The sequence below is a fragment of the Cydia amplana genome, chromosome 14 (assembly GCF_948474715.1).
Source record: "Cydia amplana chromosome 14, ilCydAmpl1.1, whole genome shotgun sequence".
Classification (NCBI taxonomy): domain Eukaryota; kingdom Metazoa; phylum Arthropoda; class Insecta; order Lepidoptera; family Tortricidae; genus Cydia; species Cydia amplana.
In genome coordinates, this window is record NC_086082.1 from 11,654,725 (window position 1) to 11,678,562 (window position 23,838).

The 23,838-nt window shown below is 36.6% G+C and overlaps 1 protein-coding gene across 1 annotated transcript in view; it reads right to left on the minus strand.

The window, feature by feature from the left end:
- Positions 1 to 23,132, minus strand: part of LOC134654138 (fatty acyl-CoA hydrolase precursor, medium chain) — a 33,407-nt gene extending 10,275 nt beyond the window's left edge. Inside the window, exons 1-3 of the mRNA XM_063509587.1 lie at positions 22,395 to 23,132; positions 8,265 to 8,374; positions 6,855 to 8,168 (exon numbers count right to left, since the gene is read on the minus strand). Of these exons, the coding sequence (XP_063365657.1) occupies positions 6,855 to 8,168; positions 8,265 to 8,374; positions 22,395 to 22,812 (1,842 nt within the window). The 5' untranslated portion in view covers positions 22,813 to 23,132. The remainder of the gene's footprint in view (positions 1 to 6,854; positions 8,169 to 8,264; positions 8,375 to 22,394) is intronic.
- Positions 23,133 to 23,838: the final 706 nt, after the last annotated feature.

The following is a 23,838-nucleotide window of genomic DNA, read 5'->3' on the forward strand; positions in this document are numbered from 1 at the left end:
ATACGTATTACAAAATAAAGTAAAGTGATGCCAAAATTACTAGCCCCTCCGTCTCAATCCCCCGTAAACCGCACCTCACGCGCCGCGCACGCCCGATGCCCGACCCAATCCTCAATTTAGTCACGCGCGACCCTCACAGAAAAGGAAGCCACTAGAATAATGGGTTACGTTAGGTTAGAACTGCGTTACAGAAACAAAATGCTACTAGAATAGTGGGTTAGGTTAGGTTAGAACTGCGATCCTCACAGAACCGAACCGCTATCAGATAAGTGGGTTAGATTAGGTTAGAACTGAGACCCTTACAGAAATAAAATGTTTTTAGAAAAGTGGGTTAGGTTAGGTTAGAACTGCGACTCTCACAGAACCGAACTGCTATCATGTAAGTGGGTTAGGTTAGGTTAGAACTGCGACCCTTACAGAAACGAAATACTACTATAAAAGTGGGTTAGGTTAGATTAGAACTGCGACCCTTACATAAATAAAATGCTACTAGAAAAGTGGGTTAGGTTAGGTTAGAACTGCGACTCTCACAGAACCGAACTGCTATCATGTAAGTGGGTTAGGTTAGGTTAGAACTGCGACCCTTACAGAAACGAAACGCTACAAGAAAAGTGGGTTAGGTTAGGTTAGAACTGCGACCCTTACAGAAACGAAATGCTACTATAAAAGTGGGTTAGGTTAGAACTGCGATCCTCATAGAACCGAACTGCTATTAGAGAAGTGGGTTGGGTTAGGTTAGAACTACGACCCTTACAGAAACAAAATGCTACTACAAAAGTGGGTTACGTTAGGTTAGAACTGCGACTCAAACTGTGACTTTAACGAGAACCGAACTGCTATCAGGTAAGTGGGTTAGGTTAGGTTAGAAATGCGACCCTTACAGAAACAAAATGCTACTAGAAAAGTGGGTCAGGTTAAGATAGAACTGCGACCCTTACATAAATAAAATGCTACTAGAAAAGTGGATTAGGTTAGGTTAGAACTGCGACTCTCACAGAACCGAACTACTATCATGTAAGTGGGTTAGGTTAGGTTAGAACTGCGACCCTTACAGAAACGAAATGCTACAAGAAAAGTGGGTTAGGTTAGGTTAGAACTGCGATCCTCACAGAACCGAACCGCTATCAGATAAGTGGGTTAGGTTAGGTTAGAACTGCGACCCTTACAGAAATGAAATGCTACTAAAAAGTAGGTTAGGTTAGGTTTGATTTGCGACCCATACAGAAATGAAATGCTTCTAGAAAAGTGGCTTAGGTTAGGTTAGAACGGCGGCCGTTACAGAAACGAAATGCTACTAGAAAAAGGTGACGAAGCGGATTAATTAATTTAATAGGATAACGAGATGTTAAATATTTGCACTTTTTTTAAATTAAAATGTGGTTACAATTTTGATGGTATTTACTATTTTTGGGTTTACAATGATTAGTTTGGTGTCATTTGATTTTATAGGATAGCAAGATAAAAATTTTGGTTATAATTTCACATTAAAATAATGGAGTTTTAATATTGGTGATCATTTACTATTTTTGGGTTAACAATTATTAGTTTGGTGTTATTTTCTTTAACCCGTGAGTTCCCACGTGTGTGACGTCACCATAAGCGTTCTGGCTCAAATTTGAGCCCTTGCATGGGAGCTGACAGGTTAAAAGTATAGCACGATGTCAAAATTTGGTTATCATTTCACATTAAAATGGAGTTTCAAATTAGGTGATAATTTACTATTTCTGGGTTAACAATGTTTTTTTTGGTGTCACTTGCTTTAAAAGCATAGCAAAATGTGTTAAATTTGGTAATCATTTTGCATTAAATTGGAGTTCTAATTTTGGTGATCATTCATTATTTTTGGTGGTAAAAATTATTTTTTTGGTGTTAAATTTTACTATATCTGGTGGTCAGTTAAATACCAGCCTTAAAACATTGCACAACTTGGCACAACGTAGCATCATTACACTTTATAAAACAAAGTCTCTCGCCGCGTCTGAGTACGTATAAGTATAAGTGTTCGCGATGAACTCAAACCCTACTGAACGGATTATCATGCGGTTTTCACCTATCAATACAGCGATTATTAAGAAAGATTTAGGTATAACATTTGTTAAGCTCTTGTTTAACCAGTGAAAAGCTGGGTCGGGTCGCTAGTTAGATGAAATTACCAATGTAGATTTATGTAATATATGTAGGTACATACTTATGATTTATAAAACTCTGTAAACGAGGAAAATTCTGCCATCCAGGAAACTTTCCATTTCCGTTTCAATGCGAGGGGAGTTCAATTTTATTTAATCTTGAACCAATAGCGTATCGGGCAGGAAATGCGTCATTGCTTTCGTTTCTTGGCTTCCTGGGATTTACAGAAAATAAGCACGGAATGAAGGAGTTGGAATTACTTCAAGCAACGAGGGAGGATTCTCTCTGGGCCCGATTCGGATTTTGAAATAGACATCTAATAGATATCTTTTAGACATCACCAAGATGCGATAACGATATTTTTAAGTTCTAACCTGTCAAATTTGACATTTCCGCAATTCTGGAGATACTCTTGAACGATTTCCACAAGATATGACTTAGAGATTCAATTCACATCTAATAGATATCTAACACTATCTAACGTAAAAGTGACAATACAATACAATACAAATGCTTTTTTGCACACCTCATTACAGAAAACAATACAGATAATACAGGAAGAAGAGGTTAAACAACAGGCGGTCTTATCGCTAAAAAGCGATCTCTTCCAGACAACCTTGACATTGGTTGATTGGTTGGAAGTGACATTGGTTGTCCCAATTGCGCTGCAAAAGAGAAGTAGTTAAAATCTAAACTATAACGTATCTAGAATGGATCTAGTACGTGTCGTCTCTTGTGAATATCTTGAAGTTCGAATACGGCAGTGTAGCTTGGTCAGATATTTACTTACCTATTTACTAGAATTATTACTGTGCAGAAAATTTCCTACATTATTCATTACGAGTATTTTCTTAGAATACGACGCTCGCTATTAAAATAAGCTATACACTTACACAAATGTATGTAATGGGTAGTTATATTACCCCCTTGGCCTAAAATATGAGGGAACGGATAACAAAAAGCCAATACTGCTTGAGTTAGCGTATGTTTTTCAAGAAAACGTATTAATTTATTGCATGCCGTACCTATTTATAAATATACAAAAAATTAATTTTAAATAACACACAAGTACTAAATGAATGTGAACATGCACAGGTAACATTATTTACTTCTTTATAAATAGAGTTAAAATGCATTGCCGTAAAATTCGCCATGGCCTTATCGTCCATACATACGGTCGGTTGACGTTCGAAACAATAACTTGTATAAATAATGGAGTAGAAACACGAAGCTACGTCAGTTAAATTAGAAAATATACTTATGTAGATACATATGTTTTATTTATGACTTAAACGTGTCACTTTCGACTTCAACATGTCGTCGCGTAGAATGTGAAAATAAAAAAAGCTTGTACATGTACACCTAACTTTTTGGACGCTAAAAACGCTTTAAACCGTCTTGAGTTGTCATCGCCACAGTGCCAAGAACGCTTGTAATAGCGTATATGTATAGTCTCATAAGTTTATGTAAGGTATATGAGATTGGCTCTGGGCCGGGATAAGTGGCGTACTCGAAGAGAGGCCTATGCTCAGCAGTGGGCGATAAAAGGCTGATATGATAAAGGTTATTTACATTGCTATACGTAACATTAAATTTAATTATATAAGTAATTAACAAAACCTACATACCAATAGACGCATGCGGTCGTAGTTACACTTGTTACTATACAGTACAAACAACATAATAGCCAGGAACTAGGAACTTACCGGACCAGTGATATTATATATACGTAGTACCTACGTATATAGGGTGTTTGAGAAAACAAAGATTATCTAGGTAAAAGACGCCGTTGATACACTAACACGTGCATTTTCTACTGAAATTAATTTACCTTAGGTATCTCCATCGCTCGTTGCACCTTCACTGTCGCCAAAAATCCGCTACAAAAGCTTTGAATAGTAGACGTGATTGCTGTGCCCGGTGGCAAAAAGTGACGTAAATGTGGCGGAGTATGACGTCATGTTTCGCTCTTTTTCGTTGCTGTTGATCATTGATTTACTGACCTTAGATTTCGCATTATGGGTCAGTAAGTTTTGCTTCCTTAAATCCAAGTATTTACATTAAAAAAAATCAGGACATAATATGCATATATTATGTTGCGAATATCGAAAATATAAGTACACTTCATATAAAAACTTTTATAAACCCTTAAAAATATATTTTATGACCTATCAAATTATACCACACGCCGACGTGCGCTAAAATAAGTTTTGTCCGTGTTTCAAAATTTATGGGATACCCCTCGCCCCTTTTTAGTAATTAACTACTTACATAAATGAGAAACGATATCTAAAATAGACCCACGATACCTATCTAAATTAGTTTTGTAGCTTCCGAGAATTAAGTGCCTTTTACTTACCGTCGGACGAACTTTTAAAACTATACAGGTTTCTTGTTTGCTCACTATTAGATCAATTTTATTTGTATAAAATTATAGTTTACTAGTACAAATAGGGTCCTACAAGTTTCATATTTAGATGGTGCGAGAACTCAGAACTCATTGCATTCATTGCATTATTTGATCGGTAGGCTGAATTATGGTAACCTCAATGGTCCGCAATGTACCTAAAATCGCATGCGAGTTCGCGCGCCGTCTAAATGAGCCCTAATTATTTTGTTTTCGGTTTAATCTGAGTATGTTCTCTCATTTATGAAAAACAAGCAACAACGGTTGCACTCCGGGAGTGCCGATAGAAGTGAAAACTCCCCTCACTATGTTACCGACGCCCGGTAACACGACACGATACATACGTTTAGCGGAGGTATTCAATTTATTTATTATATATTATTATCATTCTTAAATAAGATCACACTTTTTCATTGACATGTTTATTTACATACTGCCATGACAACGTCAAATTATTTGAACATAGGTATAGTCTTGAAAAGGAGTCCGCAACATAAAAGTCAAATAACATTGAGTTATTCTTTATTGATTTAAATGCCATTTAAATTATGAGTGGCAACCTTACGGGGCTTACGGTCACGTGATCGCCTTACGCCCCTTACGGTCACGTGATCGCCTTACGCTGTCTCGAGTTTATCATTTTTTCCCCACCTCAAAAAGTGCCCAGCGCCGCTAAAGAAGTTTTCACTTCAAAAATCGACTTGGGATTAGCTAATTCTAATATTACTAATTAGTCTCACCTTTATAAAAAGATATCTATTTTAATTAGTTTTGGACAATAGTTGGGAGTACCTGAGAGATTGGACTAAGTTTTTAAGGTTTTAAGGTACCTACTCTATCTATTAAGTAGTGATCTGTCACGCTACACAGAAGCTTTTGGTGCAAAAAGCTATCCTCCCATACTTCCACTTGGGCTTAACGACAAAGGGACTTTTATTGTCAACGAGACAGCAACACACAACACACCTGACTTCGTTAGATTAAATAAAAACTATCGCAACTACTTGACGAAGGATTTTGTATTTCTATTATTACCAAAATAAAACTACTTTACATACGTTTTTTTAATACTTAGCAATTCAGTCTCAGTACCTACTTCGTGTTTGAATATTGCCCAATGCCCACGAGATTGGAAAATAATTTGTGGGCTACTTATTTCATAAGCTACATTACTCATTTACAAGAAAAACTTTCAACGTACCGAAGAAAATAAACTTCCACGGAAGTCGGTCCAACGGTGTCAAGGTCCAATAATAATTCTAGAATACTAGCGTAATATATTGTTTCGTGTCAACTTTCCAGGTACCGTGACGAAACTGAAGGTCGCCTGGCCAATCGACCTTGGATTTTAGTTATTCATACAGCTTAATCAGCAATCGCAAAAGTCTTACCAGTATAATGTCTGACCTGCGCCAGGTGGCATGAAAATCGTACATTGACAAACGTCAAACGACAAGTCACGTGATTATTTCCATACATTATTTAAGTTTCATTGGCGTTTTCTATCTACGACTAGCGACCCGCCCCTGCTTCGCACGGGTTACACAAAACCTTAACAAATTATACACCTAAACCTTCCTCAAGAATCACTCTATTAATGAGTGAAAACCGTATTAAAATCCGTTCAGTAGTTTATCGCGAACATACATACACAGTTACACACCAACAGACAGATGCGATGGGGGACTCATTGTCATCTTGGCTAGGTCCCCAGTTCTCAGGGAACTGTAATTACTATGCTTAACCGAAGATCTCATTTACACCGGTCTTCCTACAGTAAGACCTATGTGCTGTGAGCAATGAGAATAAGTTTGTATCTTAGTCTCAAGGACAAACACTTTGAACTTTGTAAATGCAAAAAGGGTTTTTAAGGAGACTGTAAATTACTATCTGAAGTGGACGTTTTGGATTTAGAAATAAATAAATGATTCACTTTGGCGTTCAAGTGCAAAGGGGAGAACTTAATGAAGTTTGTGTAATCGTTACGGTTTATGCAAATTCTCCAACTAAAAATTTGTAGCCAATTAACATTTTATTATGAGAATATATACATGTACATATTATGAATGTCTAGGTATAATATGTTTAAGGACTGAATTGATACTACACAAATAAAACGAGTATAAATTAATATCAGTATAATTAATTATTTCTAGAAATTGCTTGGACGTAAATAGGTTCTGCATTTCAACATGTCGTAGCAATAATATTTATTAGTTAATAAACTAAACATTATATATTATGGTTAATAGACTTTATAAAAATAACGCGTTCATTTTTGGAGAAATAATCTGAATTACTACTGCTACGATACTAAAACTGTTATAATGTGAAACGTAAGTAAGCTTTGGAAAAGTCCCCTGGTGAATATTGAGGTGGATCCCGAATCGTCTGTTGGTTCCTTACAACACTTTGTACCGATCTCCACAACTTTCGGGTAAAAATCAGTCCAAAATTCAAAAGCTTTATAGTTAATCGTTTCTGGGGTACTCATCGTGAAATTATTCCTGTCTATTATCAAATACCCTGGCTTTTCCATTTCAAAAGCCTCCCATTCAATTCTTACACTTGAGTTTGTCGGGTGCGAGTACCAAGCAAAATTGGACCACATTTTCATAATTATCTCAGAAATACTTTTATCTCTTTTATCCCATTTGTTCAAATCCTTGGGCTGAGCTAAGTGTGGTAAACCGAAAGTGAAAATTAAATCGAAGTTGTGTGGCACTGAAATCCAGTCCGGGATACCTTCGTTAGCCATATCAGAGAAGGGCTTTAGATCGAATCGGTAGAGATAGACGGGCGCGTGTTGGCTCAGATGTTTGGCCAACTGATAAGTAGTAGCCCCGTGTACTTTATCAGTATAAAAGTCCAAAAACAGCTTTCTCAGTATCGTTTCATTCGTCGTCGGTGGGATGGGCTTGTAAAAGAAAGAAACAGCATCTTGAATATGATGCTGATTAGTGAAACATGAGGTATTGTCTACCGTTATATCAGCTAAGATTATCTCTTCTCTCATTGCATCGAACTCTTTTTGACTGATTCCAGTATCGTCACTATCCTTAGCAAGCAAAAGTGCGTCTTCCATATTAGTATAACCGGTCAATACCGGTACTGGACTAAAGATTTCATCTTTGAACAATTTGCTTGGCAGGTCAGGCAGAAATGGTGTCGTCTCATTGCTAAATCCTAAATCTACAATTGGTTTCCATTCCGTCAAATATTCTCCCTCTTGTAAAAGCGCTTGAAAAGGCACTCTCCGAAGGCAGCCTAATAGTTGATAGGACGGTTTTCGGAAACAACTGAAGGCCGTAGCAACTTTATCAACAGTTATAATTTCTCTTCGAGGTGTGTTTACTGTGTCGGGTGACAAGACATTTCCACTCATTGCTATGGCTTTTTGAAACAGTCCCGATGAGTAGGATGAAATCAAATGCAGTCCAACGCTTACGGCTCCAGCGTCGTGTCCAAAAATGCAAACATTTTCCGGGTCACCGCCGAATGCTGCGATGTTGTTTCTTACCCAGGTCAGAGCAGCGACTTGGTCTAATATGCCGTAGTTTCCAGTGGCCTGTTGGTCTAATGTCGAAAAAAATCCGAAAATGTTCAATCGATAGGCAACTGAGACAAATATCACCTGAAATGAAGGAATTGCGTTTTAGTAGTCTGTGTGAGCTTGTTGTTTATTTTTAAGTACTTAATATCAACATTAAATAATTACATATGTGCTTACTTTTTGTGATAAGACCAATTGAAATGGGTTTAAATCGTTGGGACTGCCTCTCATGAAATTGCCGCCATGAAACCATACCATCGTAGGATAGCCGCCTTCTATTTGGATACCTGAAACAAAAACGTAGATTTGATCATATTCAATTATATTGCCAGTATCCTTAGCACAATTTTTACAAGCTTTTGATACAAGTTTTTTATTTAACTTGCAATGTTTGTGCAAGATCGGATCAAATCTTGCAAGCTAAGTTAGACCCACTTCCCATAACTCGATTTAGCTGAAAATTTACATATATTATTAAGTTGGGTGACAATGCAATAGTACGGTACCATCGAGTTAATCTGATAATGCACAGAAGGGTCAGGAGATGCCATAGGAACTCTGTGATAAAACAAAGCAAACTCATTGTGTTTGGGTTTATTAAAATTGCATCGATGAGTAAGTTGCCTGTTGCAAGAAAAGTACAGTCAGCGATGAAACACAGCAGCCACAAGTTGCCCTGCGTTGACTAATTGCACTAGGAAAACTAGCTGATGGTAAGGTTTCACATCCCTACGAAAATTATTATTTTTATAATATACTTACGACTAGTAAGTATGACTTAGTATGGTAGTATGTACGTAGTTGTAGGTACGATAGTAAAGTATCCGTCACTGATGACTAAATAAATATGTTATACCTATATAGAGTATGAAGCCTTATCTTAAAAATCGTCCCCGCAAATTAGCAAAATGACACATGCCCGAAATGACTTAAACTTCGCCAGGCAGTTTTAACGTCAAATTAATCACACCAACATTTCCAACTACGTCACGTCTACACGTCATATTTAGGTCACAAGTGGGATTAAGGCCAGCAAAGTGTTTTATAACGGAGGGTTAAGTAAATTGGCACGGAATACTTGCATTAACGACTTGAGCCGTGAAGCCTATTTGCTGGCGTTGTGGTTCTAAGAACGTTACGTCATTATTGACCAAGTCATTAGGTCACTCGGTCAATTTTTGCATAATTTTTATGACACTTTACAACTAATATTTTTTGCAAATTATATCGTGTTATAATTTAAGCTTTGCAAGCACAAATTGATAGAAACAACTATGTAAAAATTCAAAATTAATAAAGCTTACTTGGCGTAATTTTGCAGATTAATATTGAAAAGGTCGGGATATATGGAATAGCCTAAAGAGTGTGATATAAACGGTTGTTGCTCTTACACAAGGCTAGTAATTCCTATTTCGGTAGACGTTTTTATAAATAGTATATTGCTAAACTAACTTAATTTAACAACTTTGGGAACATTTACGGCATTGCAACGCTTATCAAGGCGTCTTCGTTGGTATTGTATACATATAGGAATGCTCCTAGTTTAATAGACATTTGCGACTTTTAAAATCATCTTTTTATGTTGCCTTATAATCGAGTTCAGAATAGATTCCATCAACTTTGAATAGTCCATACACCTTGACGGGTGCTGCCTCTGCGTGCGTCACATGACACAAACATGAGCACCATCCGCTCACTCGGTGAACCCTTTACATCCCATTAAAGTGTCAAAAGAACCTCTACGTTTTGAGGTCAGCTCCGCGCACGCCTCCCAAATGTCAGGAACACCATTGTTCCATACTAACAATTTAGCCACCTAACATACATTCTTCATTTTCAATTATTTTCTTACAAGAACCTAGTTAGTACGTTTTGTTAATTCCTAACACCATTAGATGAATAATTAATATTCATTAAATTACCGGTCGGCAGAAAAATGCCGAGTCCGAGACCTTCCCTAATGATTGTTCGATGTATTGGGTAAGAGTATTTTTGCTTTCCGCTCTTAAAATATTCTACAAGGGTGCTTAAATAAAGTAAAGGACTCACGTTAGACCGGGCCGAGTCCGGGCCGGAGCTTTCGGCGCTTAGTTTTCTATGACAATGACAGGTGATCACGTGATGCTTTCTATAGAAAACAAAGCTCCGGAAGCTCCGGCCCGGAGACGGCCCGGTCGTGTCATGTTTCCTTCAAACAATTTTTTGGGTCCAAGGTACTACGGCTGCCCTTGGGATTGTTACAAAATAGACACCAATCCTTTAGCCAATCCTATCAAAATCAACAAATTAATACTGTAGTTCGATAACGCCTGAGTTTAATTAAAGTACTATAATAGTAGGTATAGTCGATACCAATTTCGATCCATGAGCCAAAATAATGTCATTTGTTATAGGTAATGCGCGAATTCATTTCGCTCGTACCTACTTAAGGTGGTCCATTTCCAACCGCAGCTGCATTACTGTTCATTTTACTATGGAAATTGACAGTAACAGCGACGCGTTCAGTACCAGTAGTGCAGCTGCGGTCAGAAATGGAATGTTACCCTTATTCGTACAATGTATTGGCGTTCCACTATATCAAAGCCTCCATGCCAAAGTTCGTCATCCACTATACGTCCGCCTGTCACATTTGAGAACAATTTTCACACGTATTGGTTCCTAATCCGTCGATTTGTCAACATTACGGAGTGCTTGTGTTATCGCCTAAAGGGTAAACCGATCGTTTGCCATCGTGACGAATCGTCCGGGTGATTGGTTGCAACTTGCAAGAAGACCGTTGTATCTAATGTGGGGTATGTTTTATTAGTGTCGACATATTATTCATTGCTAATATTTTTTTCACATCTAGGGCATGTTCTCAGATATGACATAGTCTACAACTGATAACAATAAGAAGATTTCTTAAGAAAATGAAGACGCTGTACAAAGTAGATGCACTATTAAGCAATTTTTAAATGTTATGTAAGCCAGAAGATTCCTAAAAAATGGCAGCATACTAGTTGTTAGCAACATCAGTATGTTAGAAGTAAGATATTTTTTATTATCTTCCAAATAAACAAAGAAAATGGAAAGAATGTGGTCTAAGCTAAGTATGAGCACAACGTTTATCCATACAGTTTTACAATTCTCGGCCTTTGTATTCACAACAATGTTTCATATCTAAACATTTTTCTAGATGCTGAAATTTATTTCATCTCGTATTTTACGTTTGAAAATAGTTTAGGTACATTCAGTCTCTAAACATTAATAAGTACCTATATTTAAAGGTATACTAGTTATAGACGAAAAAGTACGGGAGTTACATTTTGTTCACAGTTGTATATTTTTTTATAAAGATTAAAATGAAGAATGGAAGCGGTCGAAATTTACTCAGTGTGTTCAAGCTATCGTGAATATAATTTTAATCATAATAAGGAGTTCGTATTTCTTTATTCATAATTATGATAATTGTACCAAATAATACCACCAAAATACAGACGCCTCTTAAATTTAGGTTCTTATTGTTAGCTTTCAAATACAGTAGGTACCTAATATATTATTTAGTACAGGAGCGGGATTCGAGTAAAATTAATAATTTTTGATATCATTTTTATTTGCATAGCCATATATATTACCTAAGTACCTAATCATTTTTATCACAAATGTTCACAAATATTATCCTATGTGCTAATACCATGCATAAAGGAGACATTAATAATAAAAAAAGACAACAACAGGTTGGTAAAACCAATACCAGCTCTGCAAGATGTTCATTGTCATTGTCACTCTTTATTAAATTTAAAGAAAGTTGGAACGCCCAATGAGAAATATCGGAGAATTAAATTTCGCTCCGGGAATATTTCATCCCGACAGGAAAACGAATTACCGATCCTCTAGTAACGGTAATTTCTACAGAACTTTGTAGCTTAAGTTACCATTTTGCGGCAATCATTGCAATCATTTCTTAGACTAACGTTTAATGAAGGTACTTACATTTTAATTTAAATAAATTAGTAATTTTAAAACAGATAGCGTTCAGGTTATTATTGTTTTAATTCTGTGTTAGTCGAGAGTGGAAGCCCTAAACGACGGCGTTGCATGAACAAGAGATTTCCTTTGGCAGGATTGGTCCTTAGGACCCAAGGATGGATTTAAGAAGTGGAGCCACCGAGATTTTTGATGTAAATTTTTAGGGAGGGGACTCTCAACCTTATCTTGACATCTACATCATTTTAGTTACTAGGCCAAGTTTGGTATCGTTTTCGTATAAATCGGGGATACCGAATTCATTTATGATATCATAATGACACCATTCCGAAGTAAAAACATATAAAATATGAAAAAAATACTTTTTTTTATTACCCTTCACGGTTAAACTGCTGAAAAATGCTGCTGAATTTAGTTGAAATTTGGTATAAAGGTGGTTTAAGTCCCAGGGAAGAACATAGGAAACTTTTAATCTCAAGAATAATCTCTAAAGGGTGTGAAAAGGGAGGTGGAAATTTGTATGGGGATTCAATAACCGCTGAACCGATTTTGATAAAATTTGGTATAGAAATAGTTTGAGTCCCAGGGAAGAACATAGGATAGTTTTTATTCCAAAAAAATCCCCTAGAAATGAAAGGTAAGGTGTAAGTTTGTATGGGGAATCAATAAACGCTGAACCGATTTGGATGAAATCTATGTCTACATCTTTGATTTAGTTGAAAATGATACTAAACTTGACTTAGAACCTAAACTTAAAGAATTATTAACCTCAGACGTCGCAGACGCTTAAAAAACCCACCACCCCCCCCACCTGCATCAAAATATCTGGGTGGCTCCACTTCTTAAATCCATCCTTGGATCCTAAGGACCAATCCTGCCAAAGGAAATCTCTTGTTCATGCAACACCGTCGTTGACTTTTTTGGTCTCTGAGCACACTCGACTATGTCTGTATAACTAATTTACTTACACTATTTATAAGTTAGTTCTAAGATATCCATTTTTTTTCTCCATTTTAATGACCAAAATTGTCATCATGTAAACTGCTTCTGCAACTTTCGCATATTTTGCAAATAAATATTATTCATAACAAAATGGTGGTACTCGTAGGTACGAGTACCAAAATTAACTCTTGTAGGTACAAGAGTTAATTTTGGAAAATTAGTAATATTTAACAGCTTTAGGACTATAATAGTAGAGAAGTGCTTAGGTACTACTTAAGTACATTGTTTTGAATAGGTACATATAGCAATTTATCAAGGAGATTGACAATGACACCTCCCGCGTCACCGCTGCAGTAGTAACGTCGTAACAGTAAAGCTGCTGCAACTGCATGTCATGCGAATGACACCTTAACTTTTATGTTCAAGCTCAAAGCAAACAATGTAGTGTAATGTGCATACATTAACGAGACCCGAGCTACGTTGCCCTACTAAACAAGAAATTACAAAAATGCTAGCATTCCTTAGCAATTACGTGCATACATTCGCCTTGCCCAGTCTAACAAGCCACATGCATGTAGAAAATTCCGTATAGGACAGACGACTTTGCTTAGAGATTTCAAAAAGGAAAAATGTTCCAAGTATCTACTTTAATTGGTCAACGAATTGCAGCACGCAACGAAATGTAGTCAATTATTGTAGGTTAAATAATCACATTATGATACGAGATGCACTTTTTAATCGACTTTTATGTTAACTGTTTAAATTAACATAAGCAGTACTAGTTTTCGATGGGTCACGCACACAACGCATGTGTTTTGGATATGATGCTGCCTCGTCGTTTTATGTACAGAATTACTCAAGAGCAAAATTAAAACAGAATTTATTTTGTTGCCTTTTCCAACGTTTCGACGCAGGGGTCGTGGTCGCGGATAACTGATGTCCCAGGCGTCCCAGCAAAATACGTCGGAAATAAAGGTAACATAATAAATTCACGATAGTTGAAATATATGTTTTAGCAAATGTTCAACGCGAAAGCTTTAAAATATCTTAAAAGCAACGACAACCGGTCACTTTGCAATAAAAAGTTTTTTTGGGAAAGTTTCCGTGTGAGAAATTTTATTAATTGAACAGTCGTGCGAAGGGCTCTTCTTAAAATGCCACTGTGAACTTACATCTTACATCTTACTTAGGTAATTTACGCGTATCTTTTAACTACCTATATACGTTTGATATCCAAATAAGGTAGTTTGAAGGTTAACCTATATCAAAATACATTGACGTCTAACCTATAGCTCCAATATTACTTTCTTTGATTTTGATTACCTACACAATTGAATATATTAGAAACCGATCATTCATGCAAACTTAAATAGACGTAAGACGTATTAATTTTCCTATAATCAAAATGTCTTCCGAGTCCCTTGTCAATCTCGTGACTTGCGCTAAAGAAGAACAATAGTGAAGCCTTAGTAAACTTGGGGTCGTTCGGGCGAATCACGGTCGCGGCTTTGATATCTTGCCAAATATTAAACAATAATTCACAGTGTAGGTTATTTAGTTTTTGGGTTTAAACGTTTTTAACTGATATTTAGATTCATAAAACTAAAGTGTCCCATAATAGGGATGATGACACATGTTGAATTTTATTACAAAATCTAGTAAAATAGATAGCAAATAAGCAACTTATCACAATAATGTGGATATTAAAATAAAATACGGAAATGTTACAAAAGAAAAATACATGACCTGAAAGTTTCAAAATTTAAGTTTTTTATAACTTCCAAAAACTATAAAAGTAAAGGTATCATTCGATTCCTTACATTTTATCCAAAAAAATATTGTATAGCAAGTATAAACGCAATATTTCACGGACAAAAACGCAAGTTTCTTGTTTTGTCCATACTACAATTAAGATGGGATCTCAGTGACCTTGACGTCACGTTCACTTATATCCTTTTGTGAGGGACGTTTCGCGAGTGAAGTGCGACTGTCGGACTTTGACTATAATTTCTGACTTTTGTGTTGCTTTATTGCAATGGGTCCCATATATACATTTGACCCTAAAAACAAACCCGATCGATTGATACCATAAATGAAAATTAGTCATGTAGCCTATTGGTGCCGTTAGTAAATTGTCGTGTTTGTCCGCGTGTGTTAGTGAGTCCGGTGAGTCCCTGTTCTTATCAATCTCATATAAAAGGCGGCCGCATCATTAAATTTAGGTATCGGTTTAAGTGCGAACATCGCTACGGGAACGATGCCGCGCTCATCAGTCTCATCACTAATAGCGTCACTTGCAGCTTAAATCGGTTTTGAGTGCAAATAGCCTCGCGGAGAAAACATTGTATTATTTAAATGGTTCCTGGGGCCTCTTGTTCTTCCTGCCCTTAATCCCAACTTCATTTGGGGTCGGGCCTTCGTGTGCGTTTGCGCCAGGCTAGTCTGGCGTACGATTTTGTGTAAATGTCCCAAAAAGGGCTCACATATCTCCAATCCTGGCTGAGAAAGGGATACTTAACATGGAGTCGCGAAGGGAACTTCATATAGCATGCCTGACACATAGAGTAGTGTATACTAAGAAACCGATTTATCTTTTTGAGAAACTATCCCTCCACAAAGAAAATCGATACCCCACACGAGAGACAATAAAGCTCAATTTAATAGTGTTTAAGCATAAATATGCAGGGTTTAAGGGTAGCTTTAGGTACGCTGCCTCAAAAGTATGGAACAATATACCACCACCTATTAGATATAAACGTTGTTTGATTACATATAAAAAACACTGCAAACGCTTAATATTTAATAAACAAAAGGAAATGGCAAATGTACGTACCTAATAGGAAAAATAAATAAATAAATAGAATAATAGATGAGTAGTCTACAAGATTTTAGCACTTTGTTATTTATTCAATTATATGCACTAAAGTTTATTTTGCCTTTTTTTCGTTAGTGGCTAAGTCTAAATATTGTATCTGTGTTGTGTAGATGTTAAGTACGGAGCTAATTTAATTTGTTTTAATTGGTAACCTGGTCTGGGCTGAAAAACAGCGCTGCAGTGTCACTCATGCTGAGTTGATGCTGGCAGCATTATGCTGACGCCCAAACCATTTGTCACAGCAAATGTTTAGTTATTAAGTTACAATAGTTTGGTTAAGTTTTTAGATAATAGGTATACCTAATGTTTATAGGTTAAGTAACTTCTTTTTTTATATTGTGTGTCATGTATTCGCTGTTGTGTTGTGACAATAAATACATCTTCTTCTTCTTCTTCTTCTTCTGTAACAGGAGCAATAAATTAAACTGTAGGCTGTACTCCTCAAACTGACCAAGATTTGTTCAGCCACTTTTGAAAATAACTCATGTCTTGATTACACTTTAATCATTTGTATTACACTTTAAAGTTTATTTTAAGACGCAATGTATTGCAAATTTTGTTATGTTTAAAGCGTGACAAGTAACGTCAAACACTGATGTCAGCGTATATTGAAGGCAATATTTATTTTGTATGAAAAAGTGGAAGTCTAAAGGATTCATAATTTTTAAAAGTTGCTGAATAAATGTTGGTCAGTTTGAGGAGTACAGCCTACAGTTTAATTTATTGCTCCTGTTACAGGAAGCACCCTGTATAACAACAAAAAGGTGCACTATGCAGCCCGCACATCCAATATAAATGAGGACCGCGGTAACTCACGACCGTCAATTAGTGGCCCGTGGATGGGGCGCCTGATTGTGCACATTTATCACTGATTGTAGGACAAAGCGAATTGGAAGGGTTGAGATAAGTTCCACGGGGAATAAATTTACAAAACATGATATTTATAAAATAAGATTTGTTTTGAAAAGGTATTTGAAAATCTGTCTTACGATTGAATAAGTAACGTGACCAAATTTTGGAAAATGTTCGCTTTTAAGGAATACTTGATAAAAGGTTAAGGGTCTATCGTGAACGCGACGATCCAACGCAGCACAGGTTTCACTGATAACAGACGTCTCAGTAATCAGAGAAGTGATTCGTAATAAACAGGCATCGGAGTTTTTGTCGCATGGTAAGAGTTTACATTTATGGCAAATGTCGACTCCATAGCTTGCTATTAAGTCTTACCATGCGACAAAAACTTCGATGCCTGGTAATAAACCAAGCAACGTAAGAACTTTACTTACAAGTATAACTAATGCTTGTAAAAACATACCAATGAATCCCACGTTAACATGTTTTTATCTGTATTCTTCCAATTGCATTTGTCCCGGCAATAAGTCACAAATGCCCGGGCGGCTCCCGATGGCTGCTAATCGACGCCCATGAATTACGAATAGGGTTTGCAATACGGATCCAAAATGTATGAAATTATCCGGATCTGGATCCGGACCCGCGGGTATTCCCATACATTTCGGATCCGTCCTGCAAACCCTTATTACGAAGCAATCAACGTCATATACGGACAGAAAAGACGTGGTAACTGTTAATTAACGATATGTGACTTTCCACGAGTTGATACACGTGGCAATGTGTTGTGCTATCATTAAACTGGTACGGTGATGGAGACAGAAGGTAGGTACTTTGTAATAATACACCTCTTCGTCATTGAGTTTAAGCTCATTAAAATCGTTTTGGTTTCTGCAAACATATTATTATTAAACTTGGAAAATTTAGGTTTATTGAATTTTATTGTACAAACCTTGGGTTATTGTAATGAAGTACCTATAAAAAAATTCAAATTACAAATCTTTTTCCCAAAAATCATAACGCATGTAAGAGAAAAACATACCTACCTATTTATAATGATATCCTTCATTTAGTTTTGTTTTAAGCCTTTATATCGAAGTCTACTTTTAAATGTTATTTTTAAAACATTTAATTATAGACGAAAATAACGATTAGTAGGTATATAATATCGCTTACTTATAACTAATTAAACTAAAATGAAAATATTAAAGATTGACGATGCAAAAACATGACATTAACTTAAGAACCTTATTAAGTTCCTTAATTAGGTTCACATTAAATAAGTTACTTGAGAAAAGTCGGACCGTTTTTCGGTCCAATTGTAACAGCAAGTAAAACAATGTTTCCTCCACGTGTAGGTACTTACTAAGTTCAAAAGTCTAATCATTTTCACTTTCTATACTAAAGATATCAAATAAAACATAGAACATTCGTCAAAGTCAGTTAATACATTTAATGTGACAGATAGTTAATGCTATTTCTTACTCTTTTTGATAAGCTTTGCTTTTTTTCTAATTTTATTACACTAAAAGGGTAAAGTAATATGCTAGATTTAAAAACAATATTCCAAGTACTTTTGCGGTAAAATATAAGCATATCAGTGTAAAATATTGCCTACTCTGGCCAGGGGCAGCGGCGCGGCGTTCGAACGACACGATTTATGGCTAACGATATTTGAATAAACAAAGCTTTCTTTGCGTTCTGCTTTGTGTAAGTAAGTATATGTAGAATATTTGGCGACGGTTTATAATAGGTACTTACACAAAGTTTTATAATGTTGAGTTCATTAACTACTAACAAGGTAAATGCAGTTTACTACATAAAATAAATAATCAAATATCGAAAGAATGACTCATTGAATGTTTGTTGAAACAACACTTGTAGTTTAAAAAAATCTGTGGTTATTAAAAAAAGAAGATGAAATGAAAACGGTCATATTATACTCACAAGCGGTATTGAACCTTTAAGTCTGAGGAGAGACCTTGCCTCCTTATGTGTGTTCTACCGCTTGTACAATGGGCTGTGCTCTGAAGAATTGTTTGACATGATGCCAACGGCAGCTTTCTATCACCGCACCGCTCGCCATCGGCAGGGTGTTCATCCACACACCCTAGAACCTAAATGGTCGCGTACTGTGCGGTTTAAGAGGAATTTCCTCCCGCGGACGCTCCGGCTGTGGAATGAGCTCCCTTCCGAGGTTTTCCCGAGGGTCTACGATATGGGGTTCTTCAAAAAAGGAGTGTACAGGTTTTTAAAAAAAGGTCGGCAACGCGCATGTAACACCTCTGGAGTTGCAGGCGTCCATAGGCTACGGTGACTGCTTACCATCAGGCCCGTATGCTTGTTTGCCACCTATGTGGTATAAAAAAAAAATATTATACCTACTCGTATTGCTACTATTTATAATTTGGAAACGTAAAATTGGACTTACCTGACCGTTTAAATGTGCTCATAACTTAAAGTAAGTACCTAATAGTTACTGTAAAAACTTAAGGAAAACATTATATTTATATTTAACGGCGCTATGGAGTATGTATTAACATTTATTTGAACTTGTCAGAAACCTCACTAGATAGACGGTCGGTCGGAAAGACCGTTCAAGTTGATAAACAAGACCCAGTGCGGGTAGTTAAAAAATTCGCGCAGCTAGATGTTGATGTCAACTTTAGCCAGTCTTCTCCGGGACCATGGGGACAACGCCGCCGTCCTCGAAACGTTGGAGGTACATTTAAAACTCAATTAAACGCGATTAAATCCGGAATAGTAATGAGTTGGACTTATTAATAATATTCTGCCATAACGATTCAAATAAATAACAAGCAAACCAACATAAAAACCGGCCAAGTGCGAGTCGGACTCGCGCACGGAGGGTTCCGCACCATCAACAAAAAATAGAGCAAAACAAGCAAAAAAACCCATCCAAGTACTGACCCCGCCCGACGTTGCTGAACTTCGGTCAAAAATCACGTTTGTTGTATGGGAGCCCCACTTAAATCTTTATTTTATTCTGTTTTTAGTATTTTTGTTGTTATAGCGGCAACAGAAATACATCATCTGTGAAAATTTCAACTGTCTAGCTATCACGGTTCGTGAGATACAGCCTGGTGACAGACGGACGGACGGACGGACGGACAGCGGAGTCTTAGTAATAGGGTCCCGTTTTTACCCTTTGGGTACGGAACCCTAAAAACATAAACAAACTTTAGGAGACCGGTTTGTCCGCTACAAATAGTACCTACTAATAACCAAAACATATTAATTCTACCTAGACTTACTCGTATTTATAACTCACTACGCAAGTCGCCACAATCGAAGCTAGCAAAATACTACTAAAATGGCCCTCTTCGAACGGGCCCTAGAAAACGACCGCCTTATCTGATCGAGGGGGAACCTTGTGAATTTTGAAACTAGGTTAATGAAGGACTACGTATGCTCATTTTTATTGTATATTATTATTTATGAGTGATATATTGTCGTGTATTTTAATGTATCGTGACGCCAACTTACTTATGCAGCTTATAATCCCTTAGTATAAGGGTCAGGTATTTTTTGTTTTGGTATTTTTTTGTGGTTGAGGGATTTCTGAGATTATTATAAGACCTAAGAGTTTATAAGACGTAAATAAAGGTTAAAAGCCTAATTTATTACCTCTAAGACTAAGCTCTAAGTATCTGCATGAAAAATGAGTTATTTAAATTCTTTAATTTAGTATCGGACTTGGTTATCAGTGTTTCGCCGCATAACTTGACGTTTAGTCTATACTAGCGACCCGCCCCGGCTTCGCACGGGTTAACAAATTATACATAAACCTTCCTCTTGAATCACTATCCATTTAAAAAAACAACGGGTTGCACTCCGGGAGTGCCGGCAGAAGGGAAAACTCAATGACATTGTGACAGTTTTTCGATCAGGTCACGTGTCCGTCTTACGTCTTACGAATCTTACGGTCACGTGACCTGTCGCGAGTTTAACATTTTTTCCCCATCACAAAAAGTACACAGCGCCGCTAAAGAAGTTTTCACTTCAAAAACCGCATCAAAATCCGTTGCGTAGTTTTAAAGATCTAAGCATACAGACAGACAGACAGCGGGAAGCGACTTTATTTTATACTATGTAGTGAAGATTAATAACCCGACTGATTGTAAATATAGCCTTAAACTTTCAGCGGACGCGATTTATAAAGGGTCATAATAATTAACCCTTTAACCGCCAGAGTCTGATATATAAGATATTACATATCCAGCTCATTTCACCACAGATAAATATCTCTGTCACAGATAAATAAGTCTGATAAATAAGACAAAGATCTGATTTGGTTTTTACAGCACATTTATAACTCCCGTAACTATGCCAACCTTACTCTGCGTGGTACAATTACTGTCGGTGGCGACACGAGCACGCTCGATCAAAAATTGCTGGCGGTTAAAAGGTTAAAGCTAAGCCTCATTGCCACTTCGTAGCCCTAGACATTCTGCTTAAGACAAAAATACAAAAAGATTAGATTATCGGTTAGTCATTTTTGCTTTACGATAACAAGTCCCCTATCTGGGTACAAGCCTACTCTCCTGTACGAGAAAGATTAGGCTATAAACGTTTCACTTTAGTACTGAGCGGTTTGACTTCACACATGAATTACAGGGCTCACCCGGTATGTTCTGAAAACCTATTCTGAAGTAGTCGGAATTACCCAAATACACCATATTCGGGTACTTCCGGCTACTTCAGAATTTTGATTCCATCATTATTAGAGTCCATTATTTATAAGTCCATAAAATATTGCGACGATTTTACTTAATTGCACACTAGCGACATAGGTAATTATAGCTTACTGCTGTTTCAGTATTAAAGTTAGCTATGCTGCTATAATTATAAGTACGAATACAAAACTATTATAATTATATGATTTAGATTTAATTACATCCTGAATATTGTCCTAAATCTAAGCTGATCTCTTTCTTATCGTACCAGCAAGCAAGATGCTCGGACGAGTGATATCAAAATGAGATCAATTTGAAATAAATTTATAACTTAAATACAGTAAAGTTATCTACACTAGATAGGTAATGCGTGTAATAAATTGGTTGCTTTTCATTTGAATATTTGTACTACGTTTTGTAATAATGCTTGAAAAATGTCAAAAGCCTTCTTTGTGAAATATATCCAGCGAAAGATAAAGATAAAGATAAAAGATAGTTTATTCAAGTAGGCATAATTACAATGCGCTTATGAACGTCAAATAAAGCTAAATAAATAATAAATTAAAAAGAGCCTCAGGGTTTAAATGCATATGTATGTATTCCCCTGTGATACTCTAAAAAATACTTGGTGATAAAGAAAGCGTAATTTATTTTCTTTAAAAACGATTTTTCGTGTAACTGTGTTTCGCTTTGGTCTTTCATTACATCAATCACATAGTTTCATAGTAAGAAGTGATATTATTATATATTCAGAAAATTTCCGAGCGTTATGATCACAACGAATTTTTTTTCTGTAATGAGCGTACCATGTATTCAATACTGTATTAAGTTTTTATTGCCTATTTCTTGCCGCCCAGAAGCCTACAAAAGGCCTTCTATTCTAACTTATATTTAATCTTATCAGACATATCTTGCACTACTTGTCTTTCTGAAACAATTAAATGATGATTTAATATCAAAGTGGTCATAGAAACTCACCATCCGGAACATAAACGTTCAGGTATAGACAATCTTCACTGAATTCCTTCTTCCTAGGCTCCTCCAATTGATCCTCAAGGAGCGTAGCAAACAGTTTATCATGCTTACTCAACTGCACTCTCTGCACATCTCCATCTTCCCCTTTAGGCTCACTCTGCATACAATCAGGGGCAAACGTCGTTGCATTTCTCACATCATCCCAACCCGGCAAAATTGTGTAATCTGGTGCCTGGAACCTTCTTAATTCAATTGGCGGCTGGGCGTAAGGGATTCCTAGATACGCGGCGATTCTCTTTGTTCGAAAACGTGTCACATACATTCCTGATATTGTCCCTTGATTGACTAGAGTGATCTGTTTTGGTTCCCTAGCTGAGAGCACTAAGTTTGTTGTCAAAAAGAGTAAAGCTACGCAAATCATGTTCGAACTGGCCACAATAAAAATAAAACTATCACAAACACTTCATTTTCAAATATCGAATCGTTCGAATTCGATGTGCATTTGTTTGAAACAGTTTTAGTATTGGTGGGTGCTCGTGTTCGAAGGTGGTGCGTTACTGTTCTCGTGCTGACTTCGGCCCGTAAATATGGGGGTTGGTGGTTGTTATAGCGACCAAGGAATCGCTTTTGTGTACCGCAAGTCTCGTAGAAGTGGCTGTTTGTTTAACATTTAGAGGGGAACACGATTTGAATGAGGCGTGGCGAACAGCGGCAGAATATATATAGACAACACTCTCAATAAAAAAAGCCCCCCAACAATGGCTCATGATTACCGCGCTCGATTATGATGCAAAACTGGTTCTGTTTAACTAGGTACTTAGCTTCCCGCTTATCTTTAGACGCAGTAGTCGCCGTGCAGGTCAGGATCTCGATGACTCAAATAACATTACAAGTTCAAATTGTTTTGAATTTAGGTACTTCTGATTGACCGCAATAAAGCATATGTGGAGCGCTGCCACTGGTGGGCTGAAAGTTGAAATTAAATTAAGTAAATTGTCGAACTTGTACTAGCTCCATAGTATAGGTATGATTGCACTTATAATTTATTTGTGAAAATTATGAAAATACCATAGGTACTTTTTCGTAACTCAGTCGATTTTATGGACATACGGTTGCGCTTACCTATGTATATTGTACATAATAATATCAATCCTCCAAATTTTATCGAAATCTAATGAAAAATTCGACAAGTAACTAAAACGCGGCCGAAATATTAAAATATTTTCAATTCTAGTAGTGCATAAGAAATGTTTGCAAGCAGTGGAGCTCGCGTGACCGGAGTTGAGCTTTAGCGTCATTGCATTTGCTTCTGTTTCTTACGTACCTCATCTTATAGTTAGAGGTTGGGGCGGTTTGACTTATATCTAAATAATTATAATTATTATGTTTATATATGTCGGCGGCAAATCGTAAAATCGGGCATATCGAGATATTCCTAGGCATATCA